Source organism: Mercurialis annua, linkage group LG4 (genome assembly GCF_937616625.2).
Source record: "Mercurialis annua linkage group LG4, ddMerAnnu1.2, whole genome shotgun sequence".
NCBI classification, from domain to species: domain Eukaryota; kingdom Viridiplantae; phylum Streptophyta; class Magnoliopsida; order Malpighiales; family Euphorbiaceae; genus Mercurialis; species Mercurialis annua.
In genome coordinates, this window is record NC_065573.1 from 26,683,202 (window position 1) to 26,702,307 (window position 19,106).

A 19,106-nucleotide genomic window follows, 5' to 3' on the forward strand; every position below is an offset into this window, starting at 1 on the left:
AATTTGAAGCATTGATTGTTTAATCAAAAAAGGAAAAGAAACCCTAGCCGACCATATTTTTTAAAGGGGGAATCAAAATCTTCTAAATAATAACGCCAAAAAAGAGAGATACAAAAGCGTCACTTCTCTCCGGTAACTGTCGACGACTAGATGACGCGGAAACTGTTGGCTATGACGACCATCTGATCTGTTTATTTGTTTAATTAAAAGTGTTTAAAATTGACCTATTAACTAATCCTCTCAAGTTTTTCTTGCGGCAATGTGATAACGACGACTTTGCCACGTAAGACAAAAGTTATTTCTCACCGCCGGCGAGCGTGGAGTTGAAGGTAATTGAACTGAACTTAACGAATAATTCAACTAATTTGGTCTCTTTGATTCAAAAATAAATAAAATTTAAATGATTCAGTTGATTTGGTTCACTGCTAGATTATTGGTATAAAATAGTTTTGTTAATTTGAGCTGGGCTGGTTCAATTCACAAGCCAAAAAACAATTCGATTTAATTATTCTTGAAATTCCAATTCTTTACCTAAAGTTTTTAGTTTGCTTCAAGTAGAGAGAGTGAACAAGTGATTTGCAGTTGTGGAAGGTACTCTATATGAATTTGTTTTATTTGCTACTTTTTTAACTCTTCCTTTTTTGGCTTGGCAATTGCAAATTTACTGAATATTATATAATTGTGATGTCATGAGTACCTAGAGAAAAAGAACTCTGTTTTTTTTTGGCTTGAAACATGAAGTTTTGTTCATAAACCATTGTAGATATCTATAATTTACCCAAAAATTGTACTAGAATGTGTGGAATCCAGGTCGGAATGCGGTACACTACACCCTGCAGTTTGTAAGTAATGTGGAATTTGGAGTTGAAGGTGTGGGTTTAGATAAGTTGTTTGCTGTTTCTGAACGTAGGGATAAGTTAAAGAAGTGGAAGGTTTGTGAAAGTGATTGCCCAGTTTCTAAAGAAGTCTGGAGTAAAGAGCTTAAAACAGTAAATATTCAATCTAGTATGTCTAGAATCTCTTTTGGTAAGGATTAGGAGGTTTGCTTTCAATGCGACTGTTTTTATGGTCTGGAACAGCTAGAAATTCTTTTCTTTTTCAGAATATTCATTTTCTACGGATAGAGTTTATAGCAAAGTTGAAGAAGTTAATTGTTGTTGAAATTTTGTAATAGTCGTTCAGATTAACAACTTTTAGATAGGTGGATTGATCTTCATTTTATTAGTTTTACTCTAAGTTGTATTGCAGTTTTTTGCTTTAATGAAATCTCTTTTGGCTTGACCAAAAAAAAATTGCAATTTGAAAGAATTATTGCTTGGTTTGGTACATTGTGCTCTTTATGGATAATAAGTTTGTCTGAGACATTAGAATATTCAAGGAAAACAACTTCCTGCATTTGAAGTTTTTCTTTGAAGCAACTAAATGTGACAGTTTACCTTTTATATGCCTTGCTACTGCAATTGCATATATGAAGCCTTGAAATATTTAGTAATGCTTGATATTTTTCTGGGTACTTGTCTAATCACTGCTGATGATTGGTTTTTACTTGCTAGGTTTGATTTTTCACCTCATATTCTAGGGACGCCATCCACACACATGCTACATTTGGTGCAATGAGTACAGACCAAAAGAAACGAACTTTGGAAGCATTGGAGAGAAGGTTTGCTGTAGCTAGAACTGAGCTGCTTCAGCAACAAAAAAAGAGCCAAAAACCGAGATCGAATGAGGAATATGAAAAAGAAAATAATACTAATACCAATCCTTCCTCTTCTCTTGTTTCCCCAGCAAATCTTCCGGCTACTCCAGTTACTCCCTCTTCAAAAAGCTCGCTTAAACCAGGTATTGCTTAATCTTAAATATTTATGCATACGGATAAATATCTTCTTTATTGATTTTAATATTTAAGCAGGTGTAGTTTTCTATTTAGTTAGACTAATATTGCAATCAATTATGTGTAGGTCTACTGTGCATTTAACTTTTGATTGGGTAAATAACTATTCTACACTATTTATTGTTTATAGATTTAGAGGAAAATATTCCAGCATATTCACAGCTCACCCATCCCGTACATGAGAATATACTGACGGAAAATGCGAAGGTATTCTCTCTTTCTAAACTAAGATCTATTAAAGCAGCTTCAATCTTTTCGTTTGTGTTAAGCTTCTTGGCTGAATTTATTCCTGGCACTTGTAGTTTCAGAGTAATAAGGGAAGCAAGGTGGACATGATTTTACATGACCTTCTTCAGCATGGTGATTCTGCCCAGAAATATATGCAGGGATCTAGAAATAAAAAACTCGACAATTGGATCCTTCTTGATAATTATGTACAAGGGCGAGGCAAATCTACTAATTCTCGTATTAGGGCTTTGGAAGCCCACTCAAAGCGGTCTAAAAAGCACATGTCTATGAAGCAACACAAGAAATGCGGATCATTAAATTTACCCCAACATTCCCTAAAGTGGGTTTATCCTTGCTATGACTTTGGTTGCACATCTGGTCTTGTTTAGGCTGAATTTGGACTATTTTAATATGTCATTGACTCATTGCAGTTGAATTTGTGGAGGTCAATGAATTAGCATTTCTTTAGAATCCTGATGATTTATGCACTAGGAGCAAAGCATGCCATTGTTAAAAGATTCTTTAATAAGTTATCATTCTACAATAGCTTCCCTTTAATTCTTATACTTTTTTCTAATAAGAATTTCATTTTTAATTTGGGTTTACATGGCAGATTTGACCATGTTAAGCCGAGGCATGAGATGTGGAAAGCTTACATGTTTCAGCTCCTCAAAAATACTGGGTGAGATATTCATTACGGTTAACTCTGATAATGCAATAATTTTGCTATTCCCGTGTCTGTAATCTGCAGTCCATCAATTCCTTAACCTGAATTTGATTCAAATTTTGCAGGAAAAATCAGTTAGCTCAATGTCTTCTTGGAGCAGATCTGCATGGCGCTATTATATATAGTCAGTTCGGCTATTCTTTCTTTCTTTAATTTGAAAATGTGAATTGACTCTTTGTTGGTTGCTTGTATGTTGCTTATGAGTCTCAAAGAACATATTTTGATTGTAACGGCTTACGGATTTCTTTCACTTCCAGTTTATATTGTGGTTTTTCTCTTTTACTATGTAAAGATGGTTTTAGTGTAGTTTAAATGTCACGGCTTCACAAGTAGTTAAACCATATGGCACAATCATAACCAGAACCTAAGTTTTAATTTCTCTGTATCAATTGATTGGACACATATCTCTCTCTGTTACTTGCTAGTTTCATGCAGTTTATTTATTTCATTTACTATGTTAACGTCTCTTCTTGTTTTGTGGTAGTTGTTGACAGCAAGATAGCATCTTTCACTGGAGTTAGTGGTATAATGATCCGTGAAACAGCGGAAACATTTGGGTTAGTCACACAAGAAGACAAATTTCATGGTACTTTGTTTAGCTACACACCTAAAACTGATCTAATTATCATCAATGACCGTGTTGTGTAACCTGTTATACTTCTGTATGTGTATCTCGCTATAACCTGTGGCATATTGCTCTACTCGATGATTGTGGTTCTAATGTCTTCACTATTGTTGTCGGTTCGTTATCTGTGGTTTCTGTATGTGCAGTGGCGAAGCCACATGGGGCAATAGATTGCCAATTGACCACTTTTTGTTAAAAAAAATTACATCACTATTGTGTATAAATTTGTCCAAATCAAATAATTATATTCATTTTTAATATAAATTGACCCCCTTAATCTTTTATTTTATAGTAAACTATAAAATTTTGACCCCCTTAAAAATAATTTCTGGTTTCACCCCTGTGTATGTGGCTCTGCTCCAATGCCTAAAATTTCAGTGTAAGTTGGACAATTACTTGAAGGGTATAGTCTTTAATTGATGGAAACTGGAAATGAGGAACTGACTCACATAGTTAATTAGTTTGGGATTAAAGCTCAGCTGAGTTTGTACATATATATCTGCTTAGGTTATATTTCTATAGGATCATTTACTTTACGTTATATTCCTATAGATGCTGTCTGCGTTCATGTGCATTATAGTATGAGAACACTAAGAATAGATTTTGAAGTCTCAGTATCTAAGAGCTAATTTTTGTCAGTGCATGCCTATATTGCACGTAAGCTTATCCCGTCGGCGTTTTGTTTCCGTTTCTGGAAACTTCTAAAAACATGAACCTACTTTTATAATATCATTTGCTGTTTTCCATTTTAGCATTTATGTTTCCGTGCAAAATAGGTGCATGCAATGTTCATGAAATATATGTGATCTTTTACATCTATTTCAGCACATAGTTGACTGTTATTTTCAGGTCGTGAATTTAGGAACAGTCTGAAGCATTGGATTAAATATATCTGCATTGTTTAGCAAAAAAATCTTATTTTACGTTTGTTGTTCTCAGCTGTGCCAAAAAGATCGTCTATTTTTATGTTCCAAGTTGATTCCTGGAAGATTACATTACAAGGGGACAAACTCACCGGAAGAAATTTGAGTCTGTGATCATCTTAGTTAGGTAATTTATCTGTAGTATGCTGATATGATATTAGTTTCAAATTGTATTTGTTAGATGTTGAAACAATTAAGAAAGAAAGTTCAAAATTTGAGTTTACTTAATTTGATTGCCGATAGTCTCTCGAGGCACACTAATCTTTTGCTATTATGTGGGGTAATTTACACTAAGTCCCTCAACTTATTTTGCTCTCTTATCAAATCATAGTCCTTTTTCTTTAATTTTTAACAATAAACGTGACGGTGAGCTGAACGTGTAATTGAATAATAAATTACTTTTTACTTTATATAATACATGGCACATTAAGATCATATAATGTTATTGACACGCCTGTTATAACATTGGTTGATGTGGCTTGTGGCAAAAGAATGTACTTTATAATATTCAAAGGGTAGTACTATTCGCCGCCCCAAATAACCACCCACCGCCCAACTTTTGACCAAACTACCCCTAAATCATTTTCATTTTTTTTTAAAAAAATTCAATTCTCTCAAATCAATTAAAAACCCAACGAATATCCGAACGAATTTATAATAAAAATGTTAAAATCGACTAAAAATAAATCTAACAATTAATCGGTTTTAAATTTTTTCATTTAAAAATTTTTAATTTTTTTTTTAAAATTTTTTAATGGGCCATCGACGGGAGATGGCGATGGTCCAATGGACCATCGTCCAGCTTTGGCGATGGTCCATTGGACCATCGCCATCTCCTGGCGATGGTCCAATGGACCATCGCCAAAGCTGGACGATGATCCATTGGACCATCTCCTGGCGATGGTCCAATGGACCATCGCCAGGAGATGGCGATGGTCCAATGGAGCATCGCCAGGAGATGGCGATGGTCCAATGGACCATCGCCAGGAGATGGCGATGGTCCATTGGACCATCGCCATCTTAGGGCGATTGTCCATTAAAAAATTTTAAAAAAAAAATTAAAAATTTTTAAATGAACAAATTTAAAACCGATTAATTGTTAGATTTATTTTTAGTCGATTTTAACATTTTTATTATAAATCCGTTCGGATATTCGTTGGGTTTTTTATTGATTTGAGAGAATTGAATTTTTTTTTAAAAAAATGAAAATGATTTAGGGGTAGTTTGGTCAAAAGTTGGGCGGTGGGTGGTTATTTGGGGCGGTAAATAGTAGTCCACTATTCAAAAATAATGTAAAACTATTAAATTTGTTATTTTTACTCAATAAGTGATAACGTTGCACGGCAAAATTGAGTTGTCACTAAGGATTTGTAGTTAGATTGGAGTTTAAGGCAAATTATGAAAGCCACAATGAAAATTATATAATGTTGCTTCCATTCTAAACAAAGCAAACACTTAGAACATTTGGAAACTTTAATGTAATCTTGCTTGGCATTAATCCTTAAAAGAAGTGGTGGGAGCTAAAAGCCTAAAAGGGCATCATGATTGTGACTCACAAAATCTTCAGTCTTTCCAATTATTGTTATGATTCAGCACTCCAAAATGAGCATTTAAAAACTAAAAGTACACAATTATCACAAGGAAGGAAATACAGGGGCCTAAATTTATTGTGACAAGTCATCTTTTGTTGGTGAGTTTGTTACTTGCTATATGGCCACCAATGATAATAATTTAGTACAACAAATCAAATCTAATTAATACCAATTTAATCACAAATTTAGTACCAATTAGAGGCATTATGGTCGAATGGCTAGTAGTTTATTTTGGGTGACTAGTGTTTTGAATTCCCATGCCCTGAGGCAGAGGTAGGCACATGTGCATATGCAGCAGAAAAACAATGACCCGCATTAACTCTCATGTCCTTCTACTTTCTAATTTGTTGCATTTCAGTCCAACTTGTAAATAAGAATTTGGTATCTTATCTTTATTAGTACATCATTCTCATCAATGTCCCTTGCATAACTCTATACCTATGGCCCTACACAGCCATATCAACTATATAATCGAATTGAACCCTTAGGGAAGACGTATGGAGGGGGTGGAGGTGGGCGGCTCTCCCTCCACCGGCCAGAGACACTTTAAGGATAGTTCATTTGTTTGGATCGTTCATATTTTAATTTTTCCATTCATGTATTGCTTTCTAAAAAAAGAGTCTTTTTTAGATTGTCTTTTTAGCCGAACAACATTGAAAAAAATATATATTGATAATTAGATCCATTAATTTTGCGATTTGTGATACATATATTTAATTTTTTATTTAAATATATTAAATCCGATGTAATTTCATAATCTTTCATAAATTGAAATAAAATGTCATCTTTATAAAATGACCATGAAATCAAAAACTAAAAAAACTGGTAAGTTATGTCCATGAACAATTTCCAAAGCAAAATTGCAAGACAAAATCACAAGTGTTTCATAGCATGCTCCACCATTATGGCTAGATAACTAAAAAAAGGGAACATCATTAAGCAAGTTTAACCCCACTAATTCTAGGTAAAGTTTAATGAATGAATTGTTTTCAAGAACTAGCTAGCTAGGTGTCACCTAGATGATGATTGTGAGTTTGTCATTTGCCTTTAATTATAAGAATTCCATTTTAGCCTCTCTTAAATTAAATTAGAACAAAGGGTCAACGCGCCCTCTAAACTTGTGTCACGGGGTCATCTAACCCAATTTATATTTTTTTGAGCAACTAACCCCAAAACTCTTCATTTTTCGGGTCAAGTAACCCATAATTGTATTTTTAAAACGCGTAAAATACAAATCGGAGGTGAAGGATGCAAAAAAGTAATTAGATACTTCCCTAATTGTTGCGATATAATTATCCTAAATCTGTTTTTTAAAATAAAAATATAAATTATGGGGTTATTTGACCCAAAAATGAAGAGTTTTGGGGTTAGTTGCTCAAAAAAGTATAAATTGAGTTAGATGACCCCGTGTCACAAGTTCAGGGGGTGCGTTGACCCTTTGTTCAATTAAATTATAAGCTAAACCAAGTCTATAGATAAGATTAACTATGTTTGTCATTTTCTTGCTCAAAACTATTCAAACTTTGGATTTTCTTGGCATTTTCTTGTTCTACTAGACTTCAAAATTTTCTTTTCATTTTGGGGTAACATGGGCAAAAGCCTAGTATAGCACTTAAAATTCCTTGGATTGTAATGGATTCATAAATATGCTTTTAAAATTAGAATTTTAAAAAGAAAAAATACAGATTTCATAGAAAAGTGGCCCAATGGTCTCTCTTCATACATGAACAGTGGCATTTACTTACTCTTTTATTTTTTATTATATTTTTTGTGTACTGACAAATAACAGAGACAAACAAAGAGAGAAGAGACTCTTGGGAAGTGAGTTAGGAAATAGCTGAAGAAAGCAGCTGAGCTGAACCTTTCTTCTCTACCAATGCACTCTTAAAACCTTGTCTGTTTTAACCTAAACTAGGGTTTTCTGGGGCTTCACAGCAAACAAAAAAGAACAAAACTTTGTAGTTGTAGTGCATTACTAAACCAACCCTTTCAAAACTAAAGCTTCTGGTAAGAAACCCAGATGTTATCTGTTACTGCTTGTTTAGTACTACATTTCATTTTTATGTTCTTTCATGGCTGAATGTTGGGTGCTGAATATATTTTTTTTCTTTAGTAGACTTCAAGCTTGTTTCTTTCAGGAACTTGCTGTTCAGTAGTTTTGTTTAAATGATTCATTTTTTCTGTTTTTTGAAAGAAAATGTGGAATCTTTGGTTTGTCTGCAGAGCTTGAACATGGCTGGTTCCTGGGTTGATCTTTTTTTTTTTTTTTATAAAAGAGTTAAGCAGTTCTTTTTGTTTTGTTTAACTGCAAGTTTTAGATTTATGTTTCAGCTGATTTCTTGGGTGGCTTCTTGTAGATCAGTACTTCCTAGATCTAAGTGCTTAACTCCTGAAAACTAACAACATTGTTAAGCTCTAAAATACTTCATATGGTAGCATTTTTTTATTACCAAATTTTTTGTTGTCAGCACTTGATAATGTTCTGCTGCTTGTTGTTTTCTGGAAGAAAAAAAATTGGTTTTCAAAGTGTTACATGGTGAAATCTTTTTAGCCGCAGTTGTATTAATAGTTTATTTCAGTTTTCATTTGTGAAATAGTTTATTGGTTAGGACATATTTATTTGCTACATCAGAGTTTAGATGAGCAAACTTATACATTTTTCCTTTTTTTTTATCTACAGGGATAGTCCACTTCCCTTTTCTTTTACTGTTATAAGTATATCTTTTTGATTTTGCTTTTAAGATTGCAATGTCCTGTTGGGGGTAAAAGCATGCTCAAGCATAGACATAGAAACACAAAATGTTTGTTTAATCAAACACATATACAGCAATTTGTTTGGTGATACAATATATTTATATTATTGTCATTTTTCTTTTTTGTTGGGCCATTGTTGTCGTCGGCTCGTCACCATGTATGTAGCATAACATAAATACTGGAGTATAGATAAAGGAAGAAATGAAAGTTATTAAACTGGATTATATACTGAATATTTGTTGAAATCTTTGAATATTTTTTCCTTTGATTTTAATTTTTGTCTTGTGGTTATGGTTGGTGGTAGTGGGGGTAGTTTCTGAGGAGTTTCTTTGAAGGGATTGTATAGTTTGTTTGTTTGTTTGTGTTCTTTGTTAGTTTGTTATGGTATGTGCAAACCAATTAGAGGTGGCTATCCCTTTTTTAGCTATGCATTATTTTTCTTTTACATGCATATAAAATAGTTTCTGTCTCATGAATTTTCATCTAACTTGAAAGACTGCTCTGAACTATTGCAGGTGGTGTGGGTCAGCTGTTGGTTTCAACTAGAAATTTACTAATTTTCTCTTTTAGCTCTTCTACTCAAGATTAGAGAAGAAAAAAATGCAGACCCCAAAAGCAAGGTAAGAGCAAGTTGACAGAGAATTACTAAGTTTTGTTTTGTTTTTAAAGTGATTACTTTTATCTGTTTGCATAACTCAATGTTAGCTCAATTTACTTGTGCTGGTATGTTATGTGCATTTAGTTCTTTGTTATTTGGGGCTGCCTTTTATTTTATTTTTCAGTATCATTTCCCTTTTGCATTGTATATATTAATGATAGAAAAATCATTTTGGTAACTATGAGCATATAGTTTACTGGAAAAACCAGTTTTCACAAGGATTGAATCAAGTTATAACAAAATGCCATTTGTTTGAATCTCGTTTACAATCAGAAACAAATAAAGCAAAGAGTCTATCAATGGAGTTTGTGATTAATGACTTATGAATGGCGTAAAAATTTAACCATACTTTTGCTAGTAAGGAAGCTTCCAAGCTTTCAGTTTATCTAGCACTAGAGGTGTCGCTGAATCCTTTTGAAGGTGTCTCTTAATGTTAAAAACAATTTATTTGACATACATTTCATGTTTGGTTTCGATGTCAATATGCCAACATAAAACCAGGTGCTTTTGTATGCAATACATTAGATGATGCATCCACCTCAACCATAATAGAAATTCTGTCCCTTTTGTTTTCCTTTTCTTGAAAAACTTTGTTTTGTTTAATTTTCCTTAAGAACTTATATTTCTCTTTTAGAGCCATAACCATAATATTTGAAAAATTAATGAAAAGGGGAAAGAAGTTTTATCCTTAGCATACATCACATGTATTTATGATTTGGTGATGCATCATTATCCATGTGGTGGGTGGGTGCTGAACTTGAGCATGCTTAGTTTATTGAAGAGGTAGTAGTATCAAAATTAAATCACCCAACAGAACACACATATTAATACCATTGTTATTTCTGTAACAAATATTAAAAGATTACTGGAACATTATTTCAGTCTCTGGTATATATTCCTCTGCCGTTTCTTGAGCATTAGTTATTAGAATCAGGCACTTCAATCTTTGTATGCATGTCTAGTGATGTTGATCGTTATTCTATTAACTATGCAAGCAGAACTGGCTCTTCCGAGGTCCCTCAAAGAAAGTCTCCTGCGACACCAAGGACTGCACGCCAACTGAAGACCGATTCTGATTCGGTTTCATCGCCAAATTCAGCTAGTAGAACACCAAAAGACAAAAGTCCTAAAGTCACTGAACGCAGATCGCCACGAAGTCCAGCAACTGAGGTACTAATTTGATTACATGGAACAAAACTAACTTCTATTGAAGGGAAGTTGCGTAGGAAATCATTTGGCTTGTTAATTAATGGCATTTCATGTGTTCTGGGGGAAACACATGTTTCTTAAATCTTTAAGAGGTTTCTAGCTATATGGATTTTTATTTTAAGATATTTTGTTTTATGTTTCTGTTACGAGTTATTGTTGTGGTTGCTTGTTCATTCAATTTCCATCTCTTTTTTTGTGAACTCTAGAAGAAGCGCCCAAGCAGAGTATCTGAATTAGAATCACAGCTTGCTGAGCTTCAGGAAGATCTGAAGAAGGCAAAGGAACAACTAAGCTCATCCGAGTCCTTGAAAAGACGAGCTCAGCAGGAAGCTGAAGACACCAAGAAACAGCTCTTGACTATGTCAGCTAAGTTTGAGGAAACTGAACAGCAACTGATGGAATTTTCTGCTTCTGAGGATTCTCGAGTTCAAGAACTACGTCAAATCTCACATGATCGTGATAAAGCCTGGCAGTCTGAACTTGAGGCTGTGCAGAAGCAGCATTCCATGGATTCTGCAGCATTAGCATCTGCCATGAATGAGATCCAGAAACTGAAAGGTCAGCTGGAAATGGTAATGGAATCTGAAATTACACAAACAAAATATGCAGAGTCAGCACATGCTGATTCACAAGGCTTGAGAATGGAAGTAACTGAAACTCTCTCTCTTGTTGAAAAACTGAAAAATGAGCTTAGCGATTGCAGAGAATCGGAAGCTCAAGCCTTAGAACTAGTAAGTAAAACTCAAAATCAATTGGAATCAGCAAATGCAACTGCTGATATGCATCAGTCAGATGGCAACAAAGCTATGGAGGGTTACCATTCTTTATATAGAGAGCTTGAAGAATCAAAAGCTCAAGTAAAGTCATTGGAGGAACTTATTGGCAAAATGAAGGCGGATCTAGCCAATAAGGGTGGTGAAAATTTGGTGAATCTTACTGGGGATGCTGAACCAGCAAAAGGAAGTGGAGAAAACAAGGAAAGAAACCAGCTCAGCTCAGAGCTAAGCTCGTTGAAACTTGAAATGAGTCAGTTGAGATCTGCACTGGAGGCATCTGAGACCAGGTACCAGGAAGAATACATCCAGAGCACATTGCAGATTAGAAGTGCTTATGAACAAGTTGAGCAAGTGAAATCAGAATCAGCAAAAAGAGAATCTGAACTGGAGATTGAATTAAAGAAAGCTAAGAGTTCTATTGAAGAGTTGAGGGCTAATCTGATGGATAAGGAAACGGAACTGCAGAGTCTTTCAGAGGAGAACAAGGGATTGACTGTGAAGGTTGAGAAAAACCAGCTTAGTGAAAGAGAGTCTGAACTTGCAAAGGAACTGAAGAAGTTAGAGCATGATTTCACAGAGTTGAAGACAAGGCTTTTGGACAAGGAGTCTGAATTGCAAAATATGACCGAGCAAAATGAAACGCTCAAGATGGAAATCAATGCGGTGGAAATGGAGAGAAATAAAGTCAATGATGAAGCTGTTTCCGAGGTAGAGACTGCGAAGGCTGCAGAGAGAGAGGCTTTAATGAAACTCGGTCATCTATCGGAAGAAGTTGATAAAAGTAGCAGAAGAGCGACACGAGTGACTGAGCAGCTGGACGCAGTCCAGGCAGCAAACACAGAAATGGAAGCCGAGCTGAGGAGGTTAAAGGTGCAGTCAGATCAGTGGAGGAAGGCAGCTGAGGCGGCTGCTGCTATGCTTTCAACAGGGAACAACGGGAAAATTGTGGAAAGAACAGGTTCACTCGATAATAACTATAATACTATTGGCGGTGCGATGGGTTCACCTTACTCGGAAGACATGGACGACGACTCGCCAAAGAAGAAAAACGGGAATATGCTGAAGAAGTTCGGTGTCTTGTGGAAGAAGGGTCAGAAGTAGATAGTATCTGACAGGTTGCATTCCAGTTAACATTTGATATCCAATCCGTATCGTCTCTCGATTACTTTCCTTTGAGTAATTTCTGAACTATTGTTGATTTTACTTGTAACAGGATTGAATGGTTGATGGCAGCTAAGTTTGAGTATGCTGGATCTTTGAAGACTGATCTATTTTGCAGACTACTACTGTATAGTTAATGTGGAAGCTGGAAAAGTTTGGAATATCCATTTTGTTTAACCTGAAGTTTGTAATGGCATCTAAAGACTACCATTTCCTCTAATGTTTCAGCTTTCTCCTTGACATCTTATTTTATGCTGTACAAAGCAGTTTTTCTTTTTGCTGTTCAATGCAAGTTTATGTATTAATTTGGAACAGTTAATATTAAAAATGAAAGGACCTTTTTTATTTTTAATTTTATTTTTTAAGGTATAATCCTTGATAATGATACATGAAGCAGGCCAGCCTAAATATGTAGATTGCATAATTGCTTTCTCTTTTAATCATTGTTTTGAAAAATTGACAAGACTATTATTTCAAAAACAAAAATGGAGTTTATACTTTATAATTATACGATGTTTTATCACGAAAATTGCCAGCTCTGATTTCTCCTTATTTTTTTTCACTTAAAAAACATAAAATGGTGCCTGAAGATGAAATTTCTTGGGTGGTAAACTTTTGTACAGTTATTAGGCTATACCATTTTTACAAAGCCATTGCCACTTATAAATTCTTACATTGTGTTAACCAATCTGCAATTTTACTAGCAGTGAGGGGTTATTAAATGATTTCCAATGAATTTTTACTTATGTGGTATTGAAAAAAAAGATTGCGATTTTTAATTTATTTTAGAGTTATTAAATTATATACTTAATTTTAAAAAATAGTAATCTTTAAATGACAAAATAATCGTCCAATATCGAGAGTATGAGGATGGAAAAGGAGTGCGCACTACATTCCTATGTAACGTGTGTGAAGCCGAATTTAAAAAGGAATCGGATAAACAAAAATTTAAAAGTATAACGATTAGATAAACATAAATTAAAAAATACCTACTGAATAAAACTTAATTTATTTATCCAAATCTACTTTATCATTTTTTCGCGTGATAACGGCAACTGTATACACGCGTAATGATTTGCATAAAAATAACCTAAAAAATCAAATCCTTTAAGTATAAAAGCTTAATGAACACAAATTTTTGAAAAAAAAAACAGATAAATAAAAAATAAAAATACAAAACCTTAAGATTAATTTGACCTTAATAAAAATCGAAGTTTGATAACTAAAAATATAAAATTTGAAAATTGATAATCAAAAGTTTGGTAATTGCAAACAAAATTAACCCTTTTTTGGATATTAAAGATAGTTTGCAGTATAAATTAGGTTTTGTTTAATTGGTGATCAAATTTTTGAATGCAACTGTCAGGTTTTGATGAATGCTGTTAATTCCTCCTTTACTAATGATAGATCTGCCGAAATAATTTTAGAAGACATTTTTAATTTAGTTTTTTAATTTTCAAAAATTAATTTTTAATGTCTTTGAAATACTCATTATTATTTTATGAAATAGCTCACTCAAAATATTGATAAGTCGTTCATATCTGTATTTTTCATATTTTATTTAATGAAAATTAGCATTTGATGTAAAAATAGTACTAGTTCTTTTAGAAATTGAAAATATGAAAAATACAAAAAAATCGAAAAGAGCCCAAGTTTATTTGGGCTCATAAACCAAACGGACTAACTCCTTTTGGCTTATCGGTCTCTGTATATAAAAGGAGCTCCATTAACTAGGGTTAGGGTTTTAAGTAGCGGAGACGGCCTCTTCTTCTCTTTTAAACTCCAAGCTTCAGAGACCCTCGTCGCCGTCCAAGTACCTTCACATCAGCAGCTATGGGGTAGGATCACTTCTTCAATTTTTTTCACTCATTTTAATATTATTTGAGCTAACTAATTTTCTAGAGACGTTCATAGTATTTTTATAAGGGACCTGGAAATATTTCAATTTTTATGCTTATTGTTATCTTGGATATTCTAATTCTGTAGTTAATCTAATGTGTTTATGAATTTATATATAAAAAGACATTTGTTTGTAGAAAAATGGCATTTTATAAGTACTTTGAGCTCCTGTCGTCTGTTTAGGTTAAATGTATTATTCATACTAAAGAAGTTTTATGAATTGATTTTTAATTGTTGATTCTGCCGAAGATTCAAAATTGCTTGGGAACTGTAATTAGTGATACGTAGTTGCATTATCAGTTTTTTTTAAGATTTGAAATCTGTCTGCTGTTGGTATTAGTTGTAGATGTCTTGCTATGAATGTGAAGTAGATTTGATGATTTAGGAGACAGTTGTGTTTGAATCAGCATTTTCGACGAATGTTCTTCAAGTTGTTCTGTTATTAGCTATGCTACATTACTGCTTTGTTATGAATTCGAAACAGATTGTGATTGTGTGCTTGAGAAAATATATGCTACCTTAATGGATTTAAGGTTTACTTTGATTGCTGCTTTATCCTCATTTGTCGTGTTTACATACTGATTTTGTAAAAGCTTTAGCTAATTTTCGTAATCTAAAGATTACTATTGTAAGGACAAATGTTGTTCTCTATCAGAATGGTAAGGAGAATTTCATGGTTGATTAGGTCAAATTTATATACTATGCATATCCTAGTGCTTGTTTGCTCTGGTGTCATGTTTTGATTAATTTCTGTAATAAGTTCCTAATGTTTTGTTCTTTCAGTAAAACACGAGGTATGGGAGCTGCCCGCAAACTGAAGTCCCACCGCAGAAGGCAAAGGTGGGCTGACAAGTCATACAAGAAATCCCATCTTGGAAATGAATGGAAGAAGCCATTTGCTGGTTCTTCCCATGCCAAAGGAATTGTCCTTGAAAAGATGTAAGTTGCTTTCATTTTATTTCAGTTTTTCTTTTTATAACTTCAGATCCTAACTTTGGCAAATGTCCATTTATTTGCAGCGGTATTGAGGCCAAGCAGCCTAACTCTGCTATCAGAAAGTGTGCCAGAGTTCAACTTATTAAAAATGGAAAGAAGATTGCTGCTTTTGTTCCAAATGATGGTTGCTTAAACTATATTGAAGAGAATGTAAGTAAATTAATGTGCCATTATTGTGTTTGGTTACCGAGGGAGTGTGTTCCTAATATTGCTGCTTTTAATGATTGCAGGATGAGGTTTTGATTGCTGGATTTGGTCGTAAGGGTCATGCTGTCGGAGATATTCCCGGTGTTAGATTTAAGGTTGTGAAGGTCTCTGGTGTCTCTCTTCTTGCTCTTTTCAAGGAGAAGAAGGAAAAACCAAGATCTTAAACTGCTGCAATGGAGAGAGATTCAACTATAGCCATGTCTCTCTGTTTTTGAGTGGATTTGTTGAACCATTTTTAATTTTTCTAGTTGCTGTATTGAATGTTTCTGGTTTTAAATTTTGTCTATCATTAGCACCTTTTAAAAATTGCCTCACTTACTTTAGTTCTTGCTCAATTTTACAGTACTACTTTATTTATGAGTTGCATTTCATAACATATGGGAAATTATGTTTCAAATTATATTCCTCTATGTCCCACTTTAGAAGTCCCATTTGATTTTACACACAGATTAAGAAAACATTAAGTATCTGTTTCTTCATGTTTTGACCCTATTAATGATAGTGGAATTTTTTATAGAACTATTTTAAGATAACTAAAACAAGGGTAAAATAGGGCATTCAATGGAAAATCATTCCAAAAATGGTAATGGGACTTTTTAAATGGGATATTTTAAAATGGAATATGGAACTTCTTAAACGGGACGGAGGGAGTATAATTTAATTTTAAAGAAATATAATTATATTTGTTTCATATTATAAGATTGATGTATCTATATACTATCTTATAAAGGAGAACCAAAAAACACTGTACATTGAACAGTGTTTTGGTTCTCCTTTGAAATCTCTTTTATAGCCCTAAAATCTATACATATTACTATAGTATAACACCGTTACAAATAGCTGCAACTTCGTTTGCTTTGTTTTTGGGAAAACTTAGTGACTAAGTTATTTACAGTACACCTAAGTCATGTTTTGCTTGCCACGTCTTTTATGGTGCTGGCTTTTTTATGGCCATGTTCTTTTTTCTTTTCCTCTTTTGTCCCTAAGATAAACTACCTATAAATTAGTCCCACTTCAATTCACTTCATCATAATCAAATTTCCTCTTCTTCAGCTCTTTCTTGCATTTGTTTTTGCTTCTGTATGCAATGATCGTGTATTGTTGCCATGTTTGTGGTGCTAAAAGGTAATCCCAGCAACTCGATCATACGGAAACAAGAAAAATAACTTGAGTTTCGTATAATTAGTTTTCTTCCACTTGATGATATATATGATTTGATGATATATATACATATATACATATATATATATATGCTTCCGATTAACGGTGTTGGCGTGTCGACCAGCTGTTTTGACAGATTCAAAACTAATTTAACGTCTTATGTGTATCGATCTTTGCTAATCTATCTTGAATATGTTGGTTGAGGCATATTTATCTCCTCTATCACCGAAACTTAAAAGGAATTAATTAAATTATCCAGGTTGTGTTACAAATTAGGTGGAACGGCTCTTTAATCTGTTCCATGGTAAGTAAATTTGTTTGACTCAATTGGACATTACAAACCGAACTAAGTATTTTGAGGGAAAAAAGATCTTCGATTCGAAAACAAACTTTATCAATTGAGGATGTGTAGTTATCTTTTTTTTCTCTTGGGGACTTGGAAAGCAAATATTAAAAATTTGAAGAGATTTTTTTTTTATAACCAGATAAAAAAATGAGAAAAGTGAGGAAGAAGATGAAAGGGTACGCTGTAAATGACGTTGTGTTAATCAAAGGTTGAGTTTTGAACAAGAAATGCCTGTCATTGCTCGAGTTTTAATAATGCAGCTGTTGACCAATCTTAGCCACCCAAACAACCAATGGACCAAATGGAAAAGGATCAAATGGAAAAGGATCAAATTTAAATATGGGAGCTGCTCATACTTGCCCATTGCGACGTGATTTCAAAAATATGCATAGGATTATTTTTTTTTCTTATAATTAGGACAATTTTTTACAGTCTAACAAATAAATAAAAATAGTAGAATTAGCATAACATATGCAATTTAAGTTAGGAATAATATATAGGAGTATATAATAAAAAATGAGAGTGTCGAATTATTATAACATATGCAATTTTAAAAATATTTATTTGGATTTAATTTTTAATAATTATACTATATATATTGACAAAGGATATTACGTTTGAGAGCTTTGGTCTGGTTGGCAAAACTCATAAGACATCCTTTCGAAATTATGGGTTCGACCTAGGCCTCAGCAGCCAGTGGGCTGATTTAGAAAAGGAATATATATATATAACCACAACTAACTTCCGCTAACCTCGCTAACAAGTAAAGTAGGTCTATCTTTGGCAAAAAAAAAAACAAAGAATATTACATTAATTGGATAATTTAATTTTAAGACCAATAATTTTAATATCAGGTTATTACATTAATTTTTAAAATTTAAAAATAACAATCACATTATCAGATGATGGATCCGAAACTAATTAATTTATATAGCACATTAAAATTTAATAAACTATCTCCATCTATTACAATTTTTCGAATACCATGATTATTTTATGTTCAAGAACACCTATTCGTGTTTAACACACGTTAGCTAAATTTGTATTTCACTCTTTTTATTTGTTGTTTATATGTAAAACTCTTTTTATTGCTACAAGCCTTCATTTTGTATTGAATAAAAAAAATTGATATTCTAAGTGTGGCAATGAAAAAATTAAATTTACCTGCACAATCATATGAAATTAATCTCCTTTTAAAATTACAATATTTTAGCAAAGTATTTGTTTAAACAACATCTGACCTATGTTCTTAATGGTATGTAGGGACATGTCCATATATTATTTAATTTTGTATATATAAAAATTTAGAACCAATAAAATTATGAATCCACACTAATTTATTAACAAATTACGGTTTGGCAAGACAATTAAATAAAATTTCGTCCGAAGCAACGCGAGGGTTTCGTACTAGTATATTAATAAAATTGAATCAAACTGAGATTAATAACTTAATAAAAAGTAGAACTTAACTGAATTGAAGATTAAATATAGCTACAAGATGAAAAGATTTCTATGCACGATTGAAATCTTTTTCTATAAGTAATTCAAAAAAGTTGAAACAAAATATTAAATAGGTTTAATGTTCTAAAAATGTTGAGAATTTTATCAAATCTTTCAATCAATTTTTGCTAAATATATTTTTATTTTAACCAATTATTTATTACTAAAAAATTCACATTTTTAATTTATTTTAATTATGATAAATTTTGTATTTATATTCTAATTTTAATAAATATTTTTACAATTTTAAAAGACAAAGTTTGGTTGAAATTGTAAATATTGAAAAAGGTTCAGCATTTTCTGAATGATTATGCTATTAAAAATACAACATATGCTAAAATTGATATTTTTAAAAAGTTTAGTAAGAATTAACATTATTCGAAAAGGTTTGACATTTTTAAGATATTAAACCTATCTTTTTTTTTCAAAGGTAGAATTACACTAGGTTAGATG

The 19,106-nt window shown here is 32.8% G+C and overlaps 3 protein-coding genes across 6 annotated transcripts; all 3 read left to right on the top strand.

Annotated features, from left to right (window-relative positions):
* Positions 1-216: 216 nt before the first annotated feature.
* LOC126677142 (ribonuclease MRP protein subunit POP4) lies at positions 217-4,622 on the top strand. Of its 4 annotated transcripts, XM_050371617.2 has the most exons (9): positions 239-329; positions 911-1,005; positions 1,554-1,839; positions 2,022-2,098; positions 2,194-2,459; positions 2,733-2,801; positions 2,912-2,970; positions 3,331-3,432; positions 4,411-4,622. In XM_050371617.2, exons 3-9 carry the CDS (start codon positions 1,614-1,616, stop codon positions 4,506-4,508), a joined length of 897 nt encoding a protein of 298 aa, XP_050227574.1. In that variant the 5' UTR covers positions 239-329; positions 911-1,005; positions 1,554-1,613; the 3' UTR covers positions 4,509-4,622. The 4 variants fall into 4 exon arrangements, with proteins under 4 accessions (XP_050227573.1, XP_050227574.1, XP_050227575.1 ...); XM_050371616.2 differs by lacking the exon at positions 911-1,005 and having other exon boundaries at positions 217-329; XM_050371618.2 differs by lacking the exons at positions 239-329; positions 911-1,005 and adding an exon at positions 504-591.
* Positions 4,623-7,748: 3,126 nt separating this feature from the next.
* LOC126677600 (interactor of constitutive active ROPs 2, chloroplastic) lies at positions 7,749-12,896 on the top strand. Its single transcript, XM_050372290.2, has 5 exons — positions 7,749-7,993; positions 9,256-9,360; positions 10,397-10,568; positions 10,814-12,498; positions 12,597-12,896. The coding sequence occupies exons 2-4, from the start codon at positions 9,341-9,343 to the stop codon at positions 12,482-12,484; spliced, it is 1,863 nt and encodes a 620-aa protein (XP_050228247.1). The 5' UTR covers positions 7,749-7,993; positions 9,256-9,340; the 3' UTR covers positions 12,485-12,498; positions 12,597-12,896.
* Positions 12,897-14,226: 1,330 nt separating this feature from the next.
* Positions 14,227-15,960, top strand: LOC126679368 (40S ribosomal protein S23). The gene is made up of 4 exons (XM_050374382.2): positions 14,227-14,382; positions 15,227-15,382; positions 15,463-15,589; positions 15,670-15,960. Exons 1-4 carry the CDS (start codon positions 14,378-14,380, stop codon positions 15,808-15,810), a joined length of 429 nt encoding a protein of 142 aa, XP_050230339.1. The 5' UTR covers positions 14,227-14,377; the 3' UTR covers positions 15,811-15,960.
* The last annotated feature ends 3,146 nt before the right edge of the window (positions 15,961-19,106 follow it).

Excerpts from the sequence above, each read along its gene's own strand:
- LOC126677142 (XM_050371616.2), top strand. The coding sequence starts at position 1,614 with ATGAGTACAGACCAAAAGAAACGAACTTTGGAAGCATTGGAGAGAAGG. Across the intron at positions 2,460-2,732 it reads TTACCCCAACATTCCCTAAA|ATTTGACCATGTTAAGCCGA; the intron begins GTGGGTTTATCC and ends TTTACATGGCAG. Across the intron at positions 2,971-3,330 it reads GCATGGCGCTATTATATATA|TTGTTGACAGCAAGATAGCA; the intron begins GTCAGTTCGGCT and ends GTTTTGTGGTAG.
- LOC126679368 (XM_050374382.2), top strand. Across the intron at positions 15,383-15,462 it reads GGAATTGTCCTTGAAAAGAT|CGGTATTGAGGCCAAGCAGC; the intron begins GTAAGTTGCTTT and ends ATTTATTTGCAG. Across the intron at positions 15,590-15,669 it reads TAAACTATATTGAAGAGAAT|GATGAGGTTTTGATTGCTGG; the intron begins GTAAGTAAATTA and ends TAATGATTGCAG.
- LOC126677600 (XM_050372290.2), top strand. The coding sequence starts at position 9,341 with ATGCAGACCCCAAAAGCAAG. Across the intron at positions 9,361-10,396 it reads ATGCAGACCCCAAAAGCAAG|AACTGGCTCTTCCGAGGTCC; the intron begins GTAAGAGCAAGT and ends CTATGCAAGCAG. Across the intron at positions 10,569-10,813 it reads CACGAAGTCCAGCAACTGAG|AAGAAGCGCCCAAGCAGAGT; the intron begins GTACTAATTTGA and ends TGTGAACTCTAG.